General features: G+C 41.5%; 1 protein-coding gene across 1 annotated transcript in view; it reads left to right on the top strand.

Annotated features, from left to right (window-relative positions):
- Positions 1–17,752, top strand: part of TAFA4 (TAFA chemokine like family member 4) — a gene marked incomplete at both ends in the record, with an annotated part of 40,978 nt that extends 23,226 nt beyond the window's left edge. Inside the window, 2 exons of the mRNA XM_084214563.1 lie at positions 13,541–13,696; positions 17,601–17,752. Of these exons, the coding sequence (XP_084070689.1) occupies positions 13,541–13,696; positions 17,601–17,752 (308 nt within the window). The remainder of the gene's footprint in view (positions 1–13,540; positions 13,697–17,600) is intronic.
- Between the last annotated feature and the right edge of the window lie 714 nt (positions 17,753–18,466).

The raw sequence follows: 18,466 nt of genomic DNA, 5'->3' as shown, positions 1-18,466 counted from the left end.
CTGGTGCTCTCCTGCTTTTTCAGGAACCTTGTATGGCAAATTTCCTTCAGGTAAAAGTAGGACATTCTAAATAAGTGAAATGTCAGATATTTCTAATATCTGAGTGTCTAATTCTCCCTGGTGCTGAGCCTTGTGAAGCAGTGCTTTGTATAACTTGGAGTTAGGAACACTCTGTACATGGCCAGGTCAAATTATGAGTACGTTTGCTGTCAGTTCATCTGTCTGGTTTGCTGTGTAGTTTTGAATTGTGATTAAAGATAAATCATCATTTTGCAGCCTCACAGAACATAGAGTGCTTGGAACAGGATAGTCAGAAACCTGTTTTCTTGTTTGTAAGTGAGCTCTTCTGGGGTTTTGTTGCTGAAGCTGGATCCCTTTCAGCTGAGGCTACTTCCAAAGTGTACATATTTATGATAACCTCAGGCCATCTGCCACTGATTTCAGAATGAATTAAAATATTCATTCTAGATGTATCCTGCCTTATCACAGCCACTGATTCACGGTGGAATCTGTCTTTTGCTGTATTTTCTTGTTTTAAACCCAGTAAGATTTTTTTATACTCATTTTAGAATCTTTTAAGTCTTCCACATTTTTTTGTCTCTCCCTTAGCCTTTGCCCAAAAATAAAGGGGAAAATTTACCTTAGCCTCTGTACTGCCATTTTTGCATTCTCAGAAGCAATTTGTTGGAGACTGCAATTAAAATTATTACATATTTCACCTGAATTCAGGAGTAAAAAGTAAATGACTTCGTTAGAAGTATTTAAACAGAAATCTTGCAGGCACTTAATCACATATGAAATAACAAAAGACTTTTGAAAAGCCATTCTATTTCTGCATTGTCATGTTGAATACCACCATGCCTGTTCCCTAACAATAAAATTTTTTAATATTTGTTAAGCAAAGCATGTTTTTATTAAATGTAGAAATGTAGGTATTTTTACATTACAAGACTCAGACTATTCCATTAAAGAAAAGTCATGGCAGTTCAAGTGGGTGAGTTATTTTCCTTGAAAGTTCTGTTTGCCAAGGAAGAATTAAACTGGGCTAGGCAGGACTGTCAGTGTGCTGACAGCTGACTTCTCTTCAGGTAAGTGGTAGTGCAGAAACCACCCTGTTAATTATATTGTTTAATCTCAGCTGGTCAGGCTTGCATGCTCTGAAGGTGGATAGTCACTGTAAAGAAAATCTTGTAATTTCTTGTGCTCAAAAGAGGTGCCTGCAAATAATTACAAGATGCAATCGCAAGTGTTTAGGAGGCTTTGATGGATTGGTCAGGAGATATAGAGCCTTTCACCTCAAGGTTGTTCCTAAGCCAGCTCTGCCTGCTGCAGTTGGGAAGTGCCCTCAGACAGGTGCTTGCTTTGCAGTGAGCTGGAGCTCTCAGGGCTGTTGATAAGTACAAACTCACTGAAGAAAAATTGCCGTGGCTGTGGTTTTCTCTTTGGCTGTCTCCTTCCCTCTTATCCAGATAGGAGACAGAATTTCTGCTGTTTTCTTGGGTTGTGCTGCCTGAGGGAGATGAATTCTGGGCGGGTTCCTGCTGCTGGGAGCTGCCTGCTGGGCAGTGGTGATGCTGCTGGACAGGAGTGCTCTGGGGTGGGCACTGGAGGGAGCCCAGCAGCGGGAGGCAGGACAGCAGTCTGTGTTTAAAGCAGAGTCTGCTACAAGTTCACGTTTAAAGGCTCAAAGAACAGTGTGAGGGAGGCTGTACAACCCCCACACAGCGTCCTGAGAAGCTTTGAAAATAACAGGAGTTGAGCAGGTGTGAATGGAAGGGAAGGGTTTTTCCATGGGCAAGTGTGCTGTACAGGGCTGTGGAGCACCTGGCAGCTCCTTACAGACAGTGGCACTAATGCAGCTCTCACTGGCATTCACTACAGATCAAACTGACCTTTCTTGGCCTCTCAGGACCTTCAGCAAGGGGTCTGGCAGAGGAATGTGGCTTTGTGGAGCTGCTGCTGCTCTGTAGGAACAGCTATTGCAAACAATGGCTGCTTCCCACCCTGTCCCTGCTGAGACACTGAGTTGAAGGAAACATCAAAAGGACACTGAATATAATCCCAGAATGTCCATGGATTTTCAAAGCTATCTACTGTTCTGACAATTTACATTGCAAGGCAATGTGTGTTTTGAGATCAAGAAAAGCCAACCACAGTGGCAGAAACTGTTTTATAGTGACACAATTTAGTGACACAAAAGTCAACACAATTTTTTGGGGTAGAAAACCTCTGCATAAACTGTGAGTTGAAATTGAATACCATCAGAAGAAATCTGGTAATAGCTTCCCCTTTTTAATATGCTGACTTCAAGAGGAAAACCCAACTGCTTTATTTGGAGTACCATCCTTGTGGAAAGAGTGAAACTAATGACAACTGTGCCAGGTCACCTTTAACTTCCTCAGCCAGGAGATGGTGGAGCATTGCTGTTAAAGTCAATGGCTCTTGGGGGAGCCTCACCAGCACTGCAAAGGTAATGACAGGTCCCCTTCTGCCACCTATGGCTGCTCCATTATCCTTGAAAGCAGCCCTGAAATTTGCAAGGCTTTAACTGGAACATCTGCTTCTCTCCCTTGGTTGTTTCCTCCACATCTGCAGCGGTGGTGACAGGGCACGTGCTCTTCTTCATTCACCCTCGGTGCTCCGACCTTTCCTGTGGCTCATTTTTTATGCTCTGTCTCCTTAATGACTATTCTAATTCATCTCTGCCTTGGCTGATAGTCTTATTAGGGCCAAGGGAAAATTCCCCAGGTGAGGAAGCCTGTTGTTTTCTGGTAAGAATGCAACTTTGTCAAATCTGACAAGCTGGCTGGGACACTTTCAAGGGACAATTTCACTACATTGGTTCTGCAGCTTGCCCAGTTATGACAAGTGTTCCTGCTAAAAAGAGCAACCCCTCTCTTCTGTGGTGAATGAAGTAAATCTCCTTTTCAGAATTACATGCATGATTTACTTTTTTTCTGGCCAACATCTAGAAAAATATCCAAGTGTCCTCCTGCTATTTAAACATCTAATTGCTGTTATTTCAAATGATTTCATTGCCAACGTAAGAATGGGACATTTAAGAGCCCTTGGGAATTTGAGACTTCCTCTTCAATTTTAACTCCTCTGAGCTTCTAATCCAAATATGCTTTGTCAAGTGTCCTGGAGCTAAGCCAGTGTCTGTCTGGTTTCCTGCAGGCACAGGGAAATGCTATTATTGCATCTGCTGCATCACAAAAGAAATGTGCTCAGTTATTGGGGGGCAAATTTCCATCTCATGGTCAAAAGCCCCCTTCCAAATACAATAATCTGCAAGAGTCAAGAGCTCTCTTAGTCCTTTGAGGGATGGCAGTGAGGATTGAATTTGATTCAAGGATCAAACTCAGATTTCTCCCAGAGCTTTGGTCTCTTTCTGTCAAAGCTGTGACATGGTGTTGGGGAGAGGCTTTTGATGCTACTCTCCAGTTTGTTTTTGTGGTACATGTTACAGGGTATGGTGGCCTCTGTGCCATTATAAAGTTATGTTTTAACTCTTCACTTCAAGATGAATGGCTTAATTAAAATGGAAAATCTACTGTATTGTTGTCAAGGACTGTCAATTTTAATAAGAATGGAAGAAGAGCTGTTTTCTTGGGTACTTGGAAAAGGATATGTGGAACAAAAAAAAATTATGTTTTAACTGATAGCCCTTTCATTTCTGAGAAGGGTCTGGTAACACTCTGTCTTTACTGATTCAAACAGCCTTTTTGTAGTATTTCACATTTTAAGCCTGGGTGAAATGTCTTGATTGTTTCTAGTTGCCAAATGAAAAAAGCTAAATTTATGTAGAACTAGCTGTACACTGACTTCAACTTTTTGCTGCATAAAATAATAGGGTTGATGATATAAATGGCATGGAGGAAATAAGGTGGGAGATCAGCACAGTTTGTGTGTTGTGGCAGCACCCTCTTGTGCATGCCCTGTTACTGAGCAGAGATCTCCACATTTGGCTCTTTGATCTACACCCTTCTGGGATTTTCTTGGGTTACAGCCTGCAATTGGAAAGTTAAAATTTTAGTCTTGCACCTTTATTCTTAGGTAAAGAAGATTAAAAAGTGAAAGCTGAGAGTCTCAAGAGAGCTGCAGAATCTTGAAAAGAAAAAGAAGTATTAATGGTGATGCTTTGACAGAGAGCCATCAGTATAAAAAAGGAAACGTACAGACCCTGACAACTTCTGAATTCTGACCTTTAAATTATTATTCTGTCATTAGCAGTGCAAGTTGGGGTCAGGAGTTTAAATGTGGGCCTATGGGAAACAGTTACCAGGTTGATTCTCACTTTATTTCACTGTGATTATACTTTATTGTGCATCTGTTACAGTGCCGCATGAAGTGGTGGGCAGTCTGCAGTGGTGTTTTATTTTTTTGTAAGAAAACCCCCCATCTTTCAACAGTGCTGACTAAAAATGTCTGTTGACATTCTGGAAACCTCACTTATGCTTTGCACTTCTGGACCAAGCAGTTAAAACAACCTAAGTTCAATTAACTATGCAGCCAGGTTGGATAGAGTCTGTACATGCTGAAACCACTTAGAAGTCCTCATACCACTGAGTTAAAAATGCATTTGTTCAATTTAGTTTTATGACCTGTTATTGCTTAACTGGCAGCTGGATCTTATATTTGGACTGCTGTGATGCTTTCCTTGTCCATGTCATCAGATAAACCCAAGGTAATCATTACAGCTGATATAAAATGAGACAAACTTTGAAAATTATTAATCACTGGTGATCAAGACAGAGGGCTTTTCCCAGGGATTAAAGAGCAGCTGAGGAGCTGGTGCCCAGTGCTTGTAACATTCCTCAGAATTCCATTTGCCTATCATGTGAAAACTCCATCCCACCTCTGCAGTGAAATCTATCATTCAAATTCAGTCTTATCTGCTGGTTCTGGTTTCTGCAAAAGACAGTTCTTCCACTGGCAACAAATGCTGCTCTATGATTTTAATAAACACAGAGCAATTAGTGGATAGAGGGATTCACAGCCCATCTTTTACATTAAGAATGTCAAGCAGGACAAGCAGAAGTGTTTCATAAACCACACCATTTAATGATAACAGTTATGTCTAGATCTTTCTGGAACAGATTGCCAAATGAGGGTTAATTAATGAATAATTATTTATTTGCTTACTTTAACTATCAAATTCAGGCAAGATCCTATTATTCTATAGTCCCATCAAAGTAATTTAAGGAGGGAAATATACCTTTGAATTATAAAAATAAACCCCAGAAAAGCAGAATCTTTTTATGCCTTGTAAGTGTGAGCTGTTTTGAGCAGTGACATGGAGCACAGTACATCTTTCCTTGGTTGCTCTCCCCAGTTTTACTGATTCTATTTGGACATGAGAATAAAGATTCAATTTTCACTAGAGATGAAGAGAATGCTTTTTTCTCCAAACATCTACTTTGTTTTCTGGCAGCTTCCATTTACTTAATCTGCAGAGCCTAATGACTTGGATGACAATTAGTGTTTCATATTCTCTAAACAAATATCATTCTTTTCTGATGAACGACCTTGAACTGGGTTAAAAATACCTCTGGTATTTAGTAGATTACAAATGTTTGTTTTACACAAGTAAGCCTGAAATGATCATTAGATATTTCAGGTGCTGGAGGAATGCTCAGAAAGGCACAAGGCTTAATCCTCAAAATATATTTTGTTGCATGCATGAGACAGACTTAAAAGGTTTTGATTTTTTGGTTTTTGTTCTTGTTTTTTTTTTTAATTTCTTAAAGATTATGATACTGTTAAATGAACTCTGTCATGGCATGGATGAGCAGCAATAAGCTGCTCTGACAGCAAGCACAGCCCTGAGACTGGGTGTGGAGAGCAACTGCAAGTGGCAGTGAGCTCCTGGTGCCTGCAAGGGCTGTGTTAGTGACACCTTGGGCAGGATGGCTTCATTTTTGATGTGCATGGGACTGCCTTTCTCAGTCTGGGGTCCCAAATATGCTATTTTTGCTTTCCTATGGCAAGAGCAACCCTTTTGTAAGAGGAAATCAGCTCTCACTTGAGGCAGAAAATTAAATTTTTGCTTACAAAGTGGTAACCATAAGCCTGGCCTGCATGGATGTGTGTGTACCTGCTTTCTTCAGGCAAGCAGAAATCTCTCCAGGGAACTGGTTTCATTCTCTTTCCCTTCTCTCATGATAAATTTGTGAAGGAAGGAACAAATGAGAGAAAAATAGTGGTCCACATGTAATAGCAGGAGTGAATGTTAATGGGACACCTGGGAAATTCTTCTATATTAGAGAGCACAATGTTGCTCATTTGCTACGAGTTATGATTGAAAACCAAATCTTTCCTTTGCATTTTCTCCTCTGCCTCACCTCAAATAGCCCCACAGCAGGAAGCTGCCCATAGGAAATTATTAACACTGCTTTGCTCTGAGGTGCCTTATGAGGTTTTAAGTCTTGGATTTTGCCTGTACAAGTGATGTGTGTGCTTGAAGCAGATGAATATTGGTGCCCAGCTGAAAGGCAGAGGTCCTCATTGATCGACTCCAGCGAGCCCCCTGGCAGATAGAGCCACTCATGTTTTAATTTGTTTTTGCTTCCAGGTCACCCTTTATCCACCTTCCCATTTGCAGCAGCTTTTCCCTCCTCCCCCCTGCACTTCCAGCACCTTCTCAGCTGTTTTGATTTATTGACCACTCAGATTTAATGCTTCATCCCTTGGAGAAGCCTCTGTGCTCGTGTCTGATCTAAGGTCACCTGTGCTACTTATTCCAGGGGACTTTAATCTCCATATGGATGTGACCCCTGACACTCAGCACAGAATTCACTGTGTTACATGATTCTCTCCAGCTGTGTCAGCAGCTTCCTCCACCTGCTCTGAAGGGTTATGATTTCATTAACTCTTTGGGTCTCATTATCAGGGTTTGAGGTCACTCACCTATTTTCAGATACAGAGGTACACCCACTGCACCCCTGGTGTTTCTTTCTACTTAGGTGCTTGTTTTGAGAGTTGTTTGTTTTTTTACCCCATGTGTTAGTTCTCACCTGAAACAACTTGAAGTGCTTCAGGGCTGCTTCCCTGATTCCCCAGTTAAAATCTTGACAAGGAAAAAAGCACAAATGTCTTGATGAGAACAAAATCAGTAACTTTATAAATTGTGAGAAAAACTCTTAGGTTTGAAACCTGCAATTCCTACATCTGTAAAATGGCTGTATTTTTTCCTGCTTTTTCCTTACAGATGTTAGCACCAGGAATCACAATCCTGCAGTGTGTCTGAGGATTGTAGGAGTAATGGTCAGCAAACAGGATTCTTTTTTCCTCTTTTTTTTTTCTTCTTTTTGTTTTTGTTTGGTTTTTTTTGTGTGCTACATCTTACTTTGCCTACTATCATGGGCAGACTATGGGAAGATATTTCTTGTCTATTTATTCCTAGAACAGCTGAACTGGGCTTTTGGGGCAGTTCTGGGCTATCTCTGAGCACTCCCTTACTGCCCATAAGTGAAAAGGTTGAACTTTAAAAGTGGAACTGGACTGATTTGTATATTCAGAGACAATTTCTGAGAAAGCGTGTGTGTATACATATATCTGTATTGTATACCCTTGAAGGAGGAGAGCATCTAAGAAAGAACCTTGTGACATGAATGGGGAATTTTGAAAAAAATCTAGTAGCTGATGTAGTGAAAAAGCTCTGCTGATTCTCTCAGCCTCTAAAATGGTGTGTAAATTTTATTTTCCAAGTGACTTTTAGCTTCTTTTCTTGAGAGGAGTTGTCATCTTTAGAAACAGCCTTTTTCCACTTTTACCCCACAAAAAACCCTGCCCTGTGAGCTGGATTGGTTCTTGTAAATATGTTTGGCAAAGAATATGAAAAATAACAAGTGTTATTTCCTCTAATGTTTGTGTTTTTCTAACAATATTTGCCTTCTGGCGTGTGCTTCCCATGCCCATGTATTTGTAAGCAAAAGCCACCATGAGATGAAGGCAGATGATGAACTGGCACCAAGCTTCTTAAAGTGCTTTCCTCTTCCAAACAGCATCAGTGCTGACTTCTAAACTCATCTGTTTCTCTTAATGTTGTCTGCAATATTTAGTTCCATAGCTGTTCATCCTCCTATTGACATCCATCCTCTCACCCTTTAAATAAATGATGCAGTTGATTTTGTGCAGACCAAGCTTGCTGCTTTTGAGGCTTTCTGAGGAATGTGCTGAGCTGGGCTCATCCTACTCCAGATTTGCTGCTCTCCACAGCATAGTAGCTCTCTTCATCAGAGGTGGCAGATTATGAAACAGAGATAAAAACTCCCTTTAAATTTGTCTTTTCCTCATGTTTTTAGCCAAGAAATGAGAAGAAAGAGGCGTTTGTTCAGGATTTCTGGTAGAGGCATGCTGCCTGCATGTATATTGCATTGAGACAGCACTCCCTGGGAGTGATCAGAATTAGTCACAGAGATGAAATGCATGTGGACAGAATTGGTTAGCAACCTTCTGAAAGCCTCCTTCTTTCTTTGATATGTTCCCTGTGGTTTTGAAGTGCATCACTACCATGTTTGATATTTTATTAACAATAATTGTATTTCCCTCTTTTCTTTTGAGCATTTCAAAGAGTTTTAGAACTATTAATTGGTATCTGCCCTCTGACTTCTACGAAGAAAGTGAAAATAAGGTCTTGTCAAATATGTTTGTTGAAAAAAAATACTAAGAATAACACTGAGAATATTTAGAATACTACTGAGAATAAACAGTTCAGTAGTGATTAGTGAGTCCTCTCTACTCACAACACTTGTGTTGGCTTGTAATGTCCAAGTCCAACAACTCCCTGGTTTGTACTTTCTTGTTCTTCAGAGACGTCTGTGTTCTCTGCAATCCTGGGGGGCTGCCTTGCAGCTCTACACAGCACTTTCTTCTGGGATAAAAATCCTACAGATGACAAGGAAATGGTCAAAAAAATTCATGTGGCCACTTCTTGAGGTCATTAAGAAGCATTCTAGATGTGAGCTCCTGAGGGCTGCTGATATCTGTGGGTATCTCGTGATGGAAGGCAGCAAAATTCACAGCAGGGAGAATCCTGGAGGTTGCTTCCATCAGGGAGCCCTGTCCCATTGTGGCTGTGCCCTGTACTGGGAGACAGAGAGAGTGTCCTGAGTGAACCAGAACAGCACTGGTGTTTCTGGGGAAGAAAGGCTGTAAGGAAATGAGGATGTGGATAGAAACACACATGCCAAACTGCTGATAAGAGCAAGCACAGAGCGGTGTGGTTTTCAACACCCATCCCCTGTCCTGCTCTGTGCCTGGCTGGCCCATGCTCTCCCTTCAGTAGGCAGAAGGTGCTCTGTGACAGAGACCTTCCTCTGATGCTGCTGCTGATTAAATGTTCCTTCTTCTGGAGAGTTTTCTTACTTAAAAGGGAAGATGTAACTGAATTTCAACCCCAAATGCCGACAGCCCTGGAGTCACAGATCTGAGTAGTTTACAGGTGATGAGCTATGAATTTATGGGCTTTGCTCTCCACAGCTTTTCTCCCTCCCTCTCACTGCATTTCTCCCTAAAATGGCTTTCCTGAAGTGTCCAGCATAGAATTCATTTACTGTGATCTTCACATTTTGGAAGCTCTTCACTCCCTGCTCTTCTAATGACTTGGCTTCCAGAGATTCCATCAATTATAAAATATTTTAAGGCATTTCTCGAGTGTTTCTGTCAGTATAATCTCAGCTGCATGTTAAGTGTACTTTAAACCTGAGGTGAAGGTTTATTTAGTACAGGATGAATATTAAAACATGCAGGAGGGAATTCTTATATTCTTTCTTTTTGCTGCTGTTGGGTGCCTGAATGCAGATACAACAGGTTTCAGTAGATCTAGGGAGGAATAGATTGAGTTAGGGTGGGTTAAGGTTTTCTGTGAGTTTTCTCAAATGGGAAAGCCACTTTGCAAACAAGTGTTTATCCTCTAGATTTCTGAGCACTGGCAAAAACAGGACTGAAAGGCACCACTTTAACCCTCAGCATTTGTTCAGCACCTGCTCACAGATGTGTCTGAATATTAAGGAGAAATTCATATGGTGCTCAACAGCATAAAAAGTGTCAGGATGTGTGTGAACAAGCAGGAGGAAATATCGATGGGAGCGTGTAGGAGGGGAAAGACTATTACAAGGGCAATCCAATTAATGCAAATGATGCATGCAGATGTCTGTGGCTTTTTAGTGCTGTACTCCACAAGAGCCGTGCACGAGGGGTGAGGGAGGGGAGTGCTGCCTTCCCACGTGTGGCACTGGTGTTTTCAAACCTGGCATCCCCCTCCTGCCAGGAGATGAAGAGGGGACACCTTCCCTCTCCTGCTCGTGGAGCTGCCAGAGGGGAATGTGACAGTAAAACAGCTCCTGAAGCCAGGGCTGCTTTCAGGAGGTGTCTTAATCTTAATTCTGCAAACAGCAGGGTGGCTGTTGACTCCTGGCGCTTCGGGGCACCGCTGCCACTGCTTCAAAAGTCAAACACCATAATTGAAAGACAGCCCCAGGTTTTTGGGGCTGTGTGCTCAGGGCCAGCGTGTTTGATTTCCTTTGGTATTGGCTTAACAGGACTGTTCACCTAAAGGAAGCAGGATTTGAGGTGGAAAATAGACATTCTTGCAGCTACATATTGATCCTTGGAGCTGGATCTTGTCCATCCTGATGTACCTTCGGGAAAAAAGGTTTCTTCTCTTATCTCAGCATCTGATGTCTGGTGAATTGTGACTTTGCTTAAGAACAAGGGCTGGCCACTTGGTTTTTCAGATGAGATACGTGGCAAACACAAATATGTGGCCTGGACATCTCAAAATTTTTGCTTTTTATTGCTTCCTTTATAAAATCTCATTCTCAAGAGACCAAACAGACTCTGACCTTGCTCTCCTGAAGTGAACAGAAACTCTGCTGTTGATTCCAGTGTATGCAGGACCACCACAGTGGCACTGTAGGAAACCAATAGAAATTTTCTCCTGTTTACTCCAAAGAGTTTTGATTCAGGCTATAGCACTAAAAAACAGATAATGAAATAAATACTAAATTTATTTAATAAATAAGTAAACAACCTCATTAAATTAACAACCTCTCTTAAATAACAATCTCATGTTACAAAATCTGTTCTGTCAGAACTTTTGCCACATTTTCTCCAAGTATTGTCACATCAGGTATTTTGGGGAACAATACTTTGGGATCAAGGCAGAAATTTGCTTTCTCTTTTGTGTGTTTTCCATACTGACTTACAGAGAAGCTGCTGTTCTCCTGACTAGTAGCTGTTTTCATTTTTTCCATGTTTATTATTAGGTACTTGCATGAAAAGTCAGAGTCTGCCAATAAACTTATTACAGTGGCTCTGTAAGATACTTTTATGTTGTCTTCAGCATTTTGCCAACTTGCTGTAAAATACCTTACACATTTTTCTACTCTAGCACATTTTGCTTAAAAGTAGTGTAGCTTTGTCCTCAGGGAAAAAAGGAAAAAAAAACCCCAAAATCTCTGTATATATATAATTTTTTTAAAAAGTTGAGTGCTCAAGTAGAACACCACATTTCCACTCCAAGATTGAATATGCATAGTATCTTGTCCATTGAGGTTGTTATGAATACAAATTTGGCAACAAAATCCAGGCAGTCAAGTGTTTTCACAAGTATTTCAGCTGTGCTTGAAATACTTGTGAAACCAAAACATACACAGCAAGGAACACTCCCAAGCCAACTTTTAAAAAAAGTTATATGTATGTAGTTAATACTTTTTTTTTAAGACCTCACTCCCCCCCAGAAGCCTGAATTTCATTGCTAACTCTTTTTGAAAGTTAAGACTTCACAGTAATCAAGCCATAACATTTCCTGCACAAAAAATTACAGTGATCTTTATATATCAGGAAAATTACATTTGTAAAGGTGTGCCTGATGTTTGTTAGCAGCAGATATTGTAAAAAAAAATGAAAAAAACCCAAAATATCCAAACAAAAACCTCCCAACAGGGCAAACATGGAGTGAAGAGGAAGAAGCAGGATAACTCTGAGGTTTGGCACTTGGAGGATTGTCTGTTTGGGTACAGTTCTCTCCCTTCCCCCTGCATTTCTTTACTCTCTGTGCCTTTGATATCAGCCACACCTACACCAATATCTGGGCTGTCTCTCTTCTCGTGCTTTGTGCTGCTTTGATGGTGACTATTTTTGTTATTCTCAGTGTTGTCTGTCTCACTCTCTTATGAAATAACTCTACCCTGCTCTGTAGTGCTGTTAATTTACAAGGTGCTTTACAAACACAGATAAGAGCCATCCAAGGCTCTACTCTAAATAAGACAAGAGAAATGCAAGATGAAGCACTTGAAGGCTGCTCAGGAAAGTGAGGACGTGGAAATGACTTATGCAAGGAACTGAGAGGCTTGTGAAGTGGAGTTTCTGAGAGGAGGTTCAGGCAGGAGGGAGAGGAGGTTTGGCAGTGGAGGAAAATGATCTGCTGCAAGGAGCACTGAGGTGAGATGTGAAGGCAGGAGCAAGGAAGAGAAAGGGAGGGGAAAAATCAGCTTGGAGAAATAAGGGACAGTGACTCCTGAGAAAAGCAGGAGGACACAATATTTATCAGAGGTTTGTTCAGGATGGTCTGTGAGGAAACTGAAGAAATCCATACAGTTTGGGTGTGGATTTTTTTCTTTTCTTTTGGACAAAATTTGACTATCTCTGACAGCTTTACAGCCTACCTTGTTCTCAGCCTGTCTGTGATGACAAGCATAGCAAGCAGTGCTTACATGTGGATGTGTTAAAAAGTTTTCCTACTGTTTGAAGATGTCTCTCTTGTATTAAATATTATCCTATCCACCATGTCCATTTATGAAGGGAAAGAATTAAATATCAAATCTGATGGATGTCAGGAAGGCAAAGGGAGATGGGTGTGCTCTATTTGCCTTCATCATTTAACTGATTACTCTGACCTGCTCTGGTTTTGTAAGGGTGAGGGAAGATAGATTGGAAAACTGACTTACAAAGACTAATTTCATAGGAATAGTATATAAACTCAGGGAATGAGCCAGATCCTGTTGGAGCCCTGGCTGCTGAGAATTTTAGGCTTTCTGTGCTGGCAGACACTGACCCCCAGGAGGACATTGCATTTGACCTGAGGCCATGGAGAAAGCTTCCAAAAAGCTTCACCTTCTAATAAGATGAAGTCCTCCTCATCATTCCTCCCTGCCACAAGAGTCATCCTGTGTCACCCTGATTTTTTAAGATTTTCTAAGCCTTCTGATGTTGACGTTTTTGTAGCAAACTTTCTCACGCGCTTTCTGTAAATAACTCATTGTTTTGCATTCTTTTACGGAGGAGGAGAAATTTGATGGACTGTTAGTTTGTCCAGTGTCATTGGAGAGGTGGCACTGTCACCCTCCAATCCACTGTCACTTTTAGAAAACTATAAATGTTGAAGTCAGAATATAAACTTCCCTTTTTCTTCACCTTGAGAGCAGCGGTGTGCGCTTGCGTTCTTTCGTGTCCTAGAGTGACGATCCTGGTTCTACAGTTTCTCACAGGAACTGATGTGTTTTTTCTCTCCATCCCTTTCCTCTGGGACTGTTAGGCCAGCACCAGGTGAAGCAGGGGACGTGTGAGGTGGTGGCTGTGCACCGCTGCTGCAACAAGAACCGGATCGAGGAGCGCTCCCAGACCGTGAAGTGCTCCTGCTTCCCGGGCCAGGTGGCCGGCACCACGCGGGCTCAGCCCTCCTGCGTGGAAGGTGAGCCTTGCGCTGTGATTTCAGGGTTTACCCCAAAACCCGGGTCCCTCCCCTGAAGATTCCCTCCCAGGTGTGTCAGTCACCTCTCCTTTCTCCATCCTGACCCCTCCCAGCACTGTCTGTCAGTCCTGGCATTCCAGGAGGGCGTTGAGTGATTGGCAGATTGAAAGGATGCCCTCTACTCCCGGGGGGCATTGGGCCATCCAGGTGTCCTTTGTCCCTTGAGACCTCCCTTCCTGTACCTGGCTGGTGGCTCCCTGTCCTTTCCCTCCCTTCTCCCCGGGGTTAAAAGGAGCAGCAACCACACGGTTCAGGAGTTCTGGTGGAGGAGCTGCTGGATTCAGAAGTCTGTGAGCAAGAATAAAGCTCTGGATTAAAGCCCTCCATCAGAACTGACTCCTCTCCTTCCCCATCACCTTAAACCTTCTCTGCCAGAGGTAAAACCTGAGGAGCAGACCCTCCTAAGGGAGGAGGCTCCATCCTGCAGCCACCAGAGCTCCTGCACGCCTGGACTTGGCCCCACGTGCCCAGCTGCAGCACCCAGCCAGCCAAGGGTGTCCCTGGGGTGAAACACCACAGACCCATGGCCAAAAGTGTCCCTGGGGTGAAACACCACAGACCCATGGCCAAAAGTGTCCCTGGGGTGAAACACCACACACCCATGGCCAAAGGTGTCTCTGGGGTGAAACACCACAGTGCCTCTGTTTGGCTCAGCACCAAGGGCCAGACAAGCCGAGGCACGCCCTGTCCAGCAATATTGGTAAATATTCCAGTAGTGAGAGCCTCTGTTCACTCCTGCCTCCCTGAGATTGTTTGAGTTTATTCTCCTTGATGTCTGACTTCCCACTGGCTCAAAAAGTGTAATCCTTCCTTTTGTTAATTTTAGAGACATCTCTGTGCGTTGATGATAATGAGCCTGTGCATAAATCTTGGTGTAATTAATCCTCTTAATATATGTGCTGGTCCATTTCATGTCTGTGCCAATAAAACTTCTTAATTTTTTCCCACAGAAGAATTCTCCTCTAAAACTAGTTTGAAAGCAGCATAAGCCAAGAAATTCAAGCTTATGATATTAACTCTTCCAGATGTCTTAAGAATTAGTTGCTTGGCTAAAAATTCACTGGATAATAAATGCAACCCTTAGACTGGGAATGCAGATGGTGCTGGGGCATCTGACATGGAGAGCTTTTCTCTAGATCAATATTTCACCATTTAATCTGCCCATGTTTTGTAGGGGTTGCTGCTCTTGTTAAGTTAGTAAATCTACTCCAAGACAGACTTTTTCTTAATCTTTACCAAAATCCCTCATTTCATTAATTCATAAGCAAGATCCTGTTTTGATTTTTCTGCATGTAAAATTGCAACCAATTCACTTAAACATAAAACAAAAAGCTTCAAAGTCCAATTCTAATCTAATATTCAGAAATATTTAGAGTCAGACATAGAACTCTATGTTCTATGTGAATGTAAACATGTTCTATGTAAATCTATGTTCTATGTAAACAGGTTTTTTGATTTTTTTTTTTACCTATTACAAAGTTGTTCAAAACAGATATTTTTAAAAAGTAGATTTAAAAAAAAAAACTTTTAGATGCCTAGTGTTTTTATGCTTTATTATTCAGCAATACAGTTAAGTTTAATGGTGCACTTTCTTGTTACATCAGAAGTGTCTTCTGCATTTTTTGGTGACACATCAAATAGCAGAAATACTTTTGCATATAACAGATATAGAAGACTTCTATATAATAGAAGTCAGGCCTTATTTTAAACTTATTTAGAGACTGCAAAGGCGGCACTGTCATTCTATGGCAGAAATATATGAATACTGCAGAAGCTTGATTCAGTCAACAGTTGCTGAAGGAATGTAACAGCTGTTTTTTCCTTCAAGTATAGTTGCAATTAAGTGCAACAAAATATTACTAATGTAAGTTTTTGACTTTTCAAGTGGAAGGCTTTGATTCCCCCTCACTCCTTAGGGTAGTGCTTTAGCAGGCTTTCCTTATTTTTGCCAGCATCTGGGACTAGAGTGAGTGGCTGCAGCACAGAAGCTGAAACTCCTTTTCCTCAGCCTCAGGATCTGATGTGTTTTCTCCCACTCTGTACATACCCTTCAGTAGACTCCTACATTGTGAAAGCAAGAAACTGTTTGAGCCTTCAATTTGCATACTACAGACTGCTACAGACATTTAGGGGCTTTTTCCAGCACGTTTGTCCTGAGTGCAGGCTGGTTTAATTTGCCTATAATTTGCCCTGACTTTTAAGGGAAGGATACACCCAAAGCATAAGAAAAAAACCTTAAAATAAATTTATATATTTTATAAAGCAATTGGCTTGTAGCTGTTTATTATTTTCATTGAACTACAGACCTTATCCAGAAGTGGTGATAATTTCCAATAGGGCAGCAGCATCTCTGCTGTTGATCTCTGCTGTGGTTGGTCCCTGGTGTTCCCACCTCAAATGACCCAGCCTTGCTTGCCCCTCCTCATTCCCACTCTCCAGGCAGGATCACAGTGCCTCCTTCCACCCCACACCCCCTGGTTTTGTGCTCTTCTCTGTGCCCCAAGCCCTGCTGGGTGCTGCCATCTTCTCTGGGTGTTTTTCACTCCACCTTTGCTGCCCTTATCAGAAATGATCTCTCACCTCCCAGGAAGCACAGTCAGGTTTCACCCACTTTTTGTCCACAATCAGTCAGTATCAATGCAAATGATCTGAGACCCAGATGACTGGTGAAAGTTCATACATTTATTTTGTAACGTTATAAGACTGGAAGATTAGTTTATGAAAGCCAAAGCTGTGTTCCAGAAGTGTATTTTTTCATAACCCTTTTCAGTAAAAGTGCAAAACAAAAGTAATTGAATGAACATTTCAGCAATATCCTGATGTCAGCTTGCCTGCTTGACACCCCAATTTAAAGGTTGCAGAAGAACAAATATGTCTTGAAATTAAAAGGGGGAAAAAGTGCTTTACAAGAAGGAGACTCCATTATTTTTGTTCATCTCTTCTGAATGTGTTATCTTTTAAGGCATGTGATTCAATAGTTTGTGCACATAGTAGCATAACGCAGATGAGCTGAATCAAGATCTTAAGCCATATTTTATTTTGAAATCCAATATAGATTATGTAGGATTGTGCACTGATATATTTCATAACAATTTTCTGGGATTTGATGAGTGCCATGAACAATGCAAAACTGAGAAATGCATGCAGGTGTTTGTGCTGTTGTTAACAGCAGGTTTATAAGGTCATGACTACATTTCTAAAAATACTAGGCATGGTCTTAATAGAAATTGGCTTAAGGGTAGAGAATTAATAAATTTGCCCAGTTAAGGTGTACAACTGTAGCCTTCCAAAACATATTGCAGAAGTGGCAGTGTGACTGCAAATGGATTTTTAGTCAATATTCTAGTGCTTGCCAGAGGTTTCCCCATTCTTACCTGCAGTATTTGCTGACACACCTCTGGGGTTTAGGTCTCAGTGAAGGAAGAAACTGGCATTTCTCTGTCCAGTCTCCCATATCCATGGATGGGTTAAACAAGAAGCCTCAGCTTCATTTCCCCTAACAGCAGGTACTTGACTGAAGCAGGCAAATGAAGGAGACAAGTCATTTTTGTAGTCTGTGGAGATGGAAAGGCACTTCCAGAGGTCAATTCAAATGCTGGAGTAAGTCTCTGGTGGAGCCTACTTCGACCATTTACATATGGCATTTACCCTTCTGAGAGCTGGTGAAGTGTTTAGTCACTTTTTTTACCTCAAACACACCCCATGTATTCACTATTAAACCAGTAATTGTTGTTTTTTACCTTTTGAAATCAGCCAATTGAACGTGGCACTGGCAACCTTCCTGCCATAAAACAAGGGTGACAAAAAAAGACATTGTTTCTCTTTCCTGCCTCTTTTTTTCTAGCTTCCATTGTCCTGCAGAAGTGGTGGTGTCACATGAACCCCTGTTTGGATGGAGAGGACTGTAAAGTACTACCAGACTATTCAGGTTGGTCTTGCAGCAGTGGAAATAAAGTCAAAACCACAAAGGCAAGTACAGAGATCACCTCTATTTAAAGGTGCCAGTCTGCTGATTGCTCTTATTGCATTGTGTCTGTGGGTGTGAGCACCAGTCTTGGCCTCCTCAAAGTTTTGGAAAGCTGTGATTAATTAGTTGCTGTCAGAGAGGAACTATTAGGTCAGAGCTGCCCCTTCACTCCTGCAGTCACACTGAAAATTGTCCTGATTCAGTCTGCAGTGAGCCAAAGAAATTGTTTCATTGTGTTCAGTGCTAGAGGGATAATCATGTTCCAGAACCAATTCTTCAGTTTGCCGGCTGAGTACAGGCATCCAAGATCTTTACCACTGTCACATAAACTTAGATTCCTGGGCTGGACAGCCTTTTACCTTTTGAAAATACCAGTCTGGCTTGGGAGTAGTTGAGAACCTGCACTGATGACACTGAGCATCACTGGAAATCAGGCTGGTTCAGAATATTTCTAATTACAGACCACCCTGTAGCTGGCCTCATTTTTTCTTTTTTTTTAAAATTTTAAACCAAACCTTTGCTATGTCATCTTATTTCTTAATTAATTGAGAGAAAATATCATGTCCTCTGTCTGCTTGGCAATTTAAAATGAGTTCAGTGCATTGAAGTTCAACAAGTCACAGCAAACTGCATGTCTAAATACATCATAAACCAGGAGTCTTTAGCAGGCAATAGCAAGGAGAGACATATGCTCAGCTTTTCCCTTTACAGCCTCTTCTGGCTGGGAAAGAATGTTCTTCACT

Source organism: Fringilla coelebs (genome assembly GCF_963513975.1).
Source record: "Fringilla coelebs genome assembly, chromosome: 13".
Lineage (NCBI taxonomy): Eukaryota > Metazoa > Chordata > Aves > Passeriformes > Fringillidae > Fringilla > Fringilla coelebs.
The sequence above is the reverse complement of the archived record's forward strand: the minus strand, read 5'-3'. Positions and strand labels throughout refer to the sequence as shown.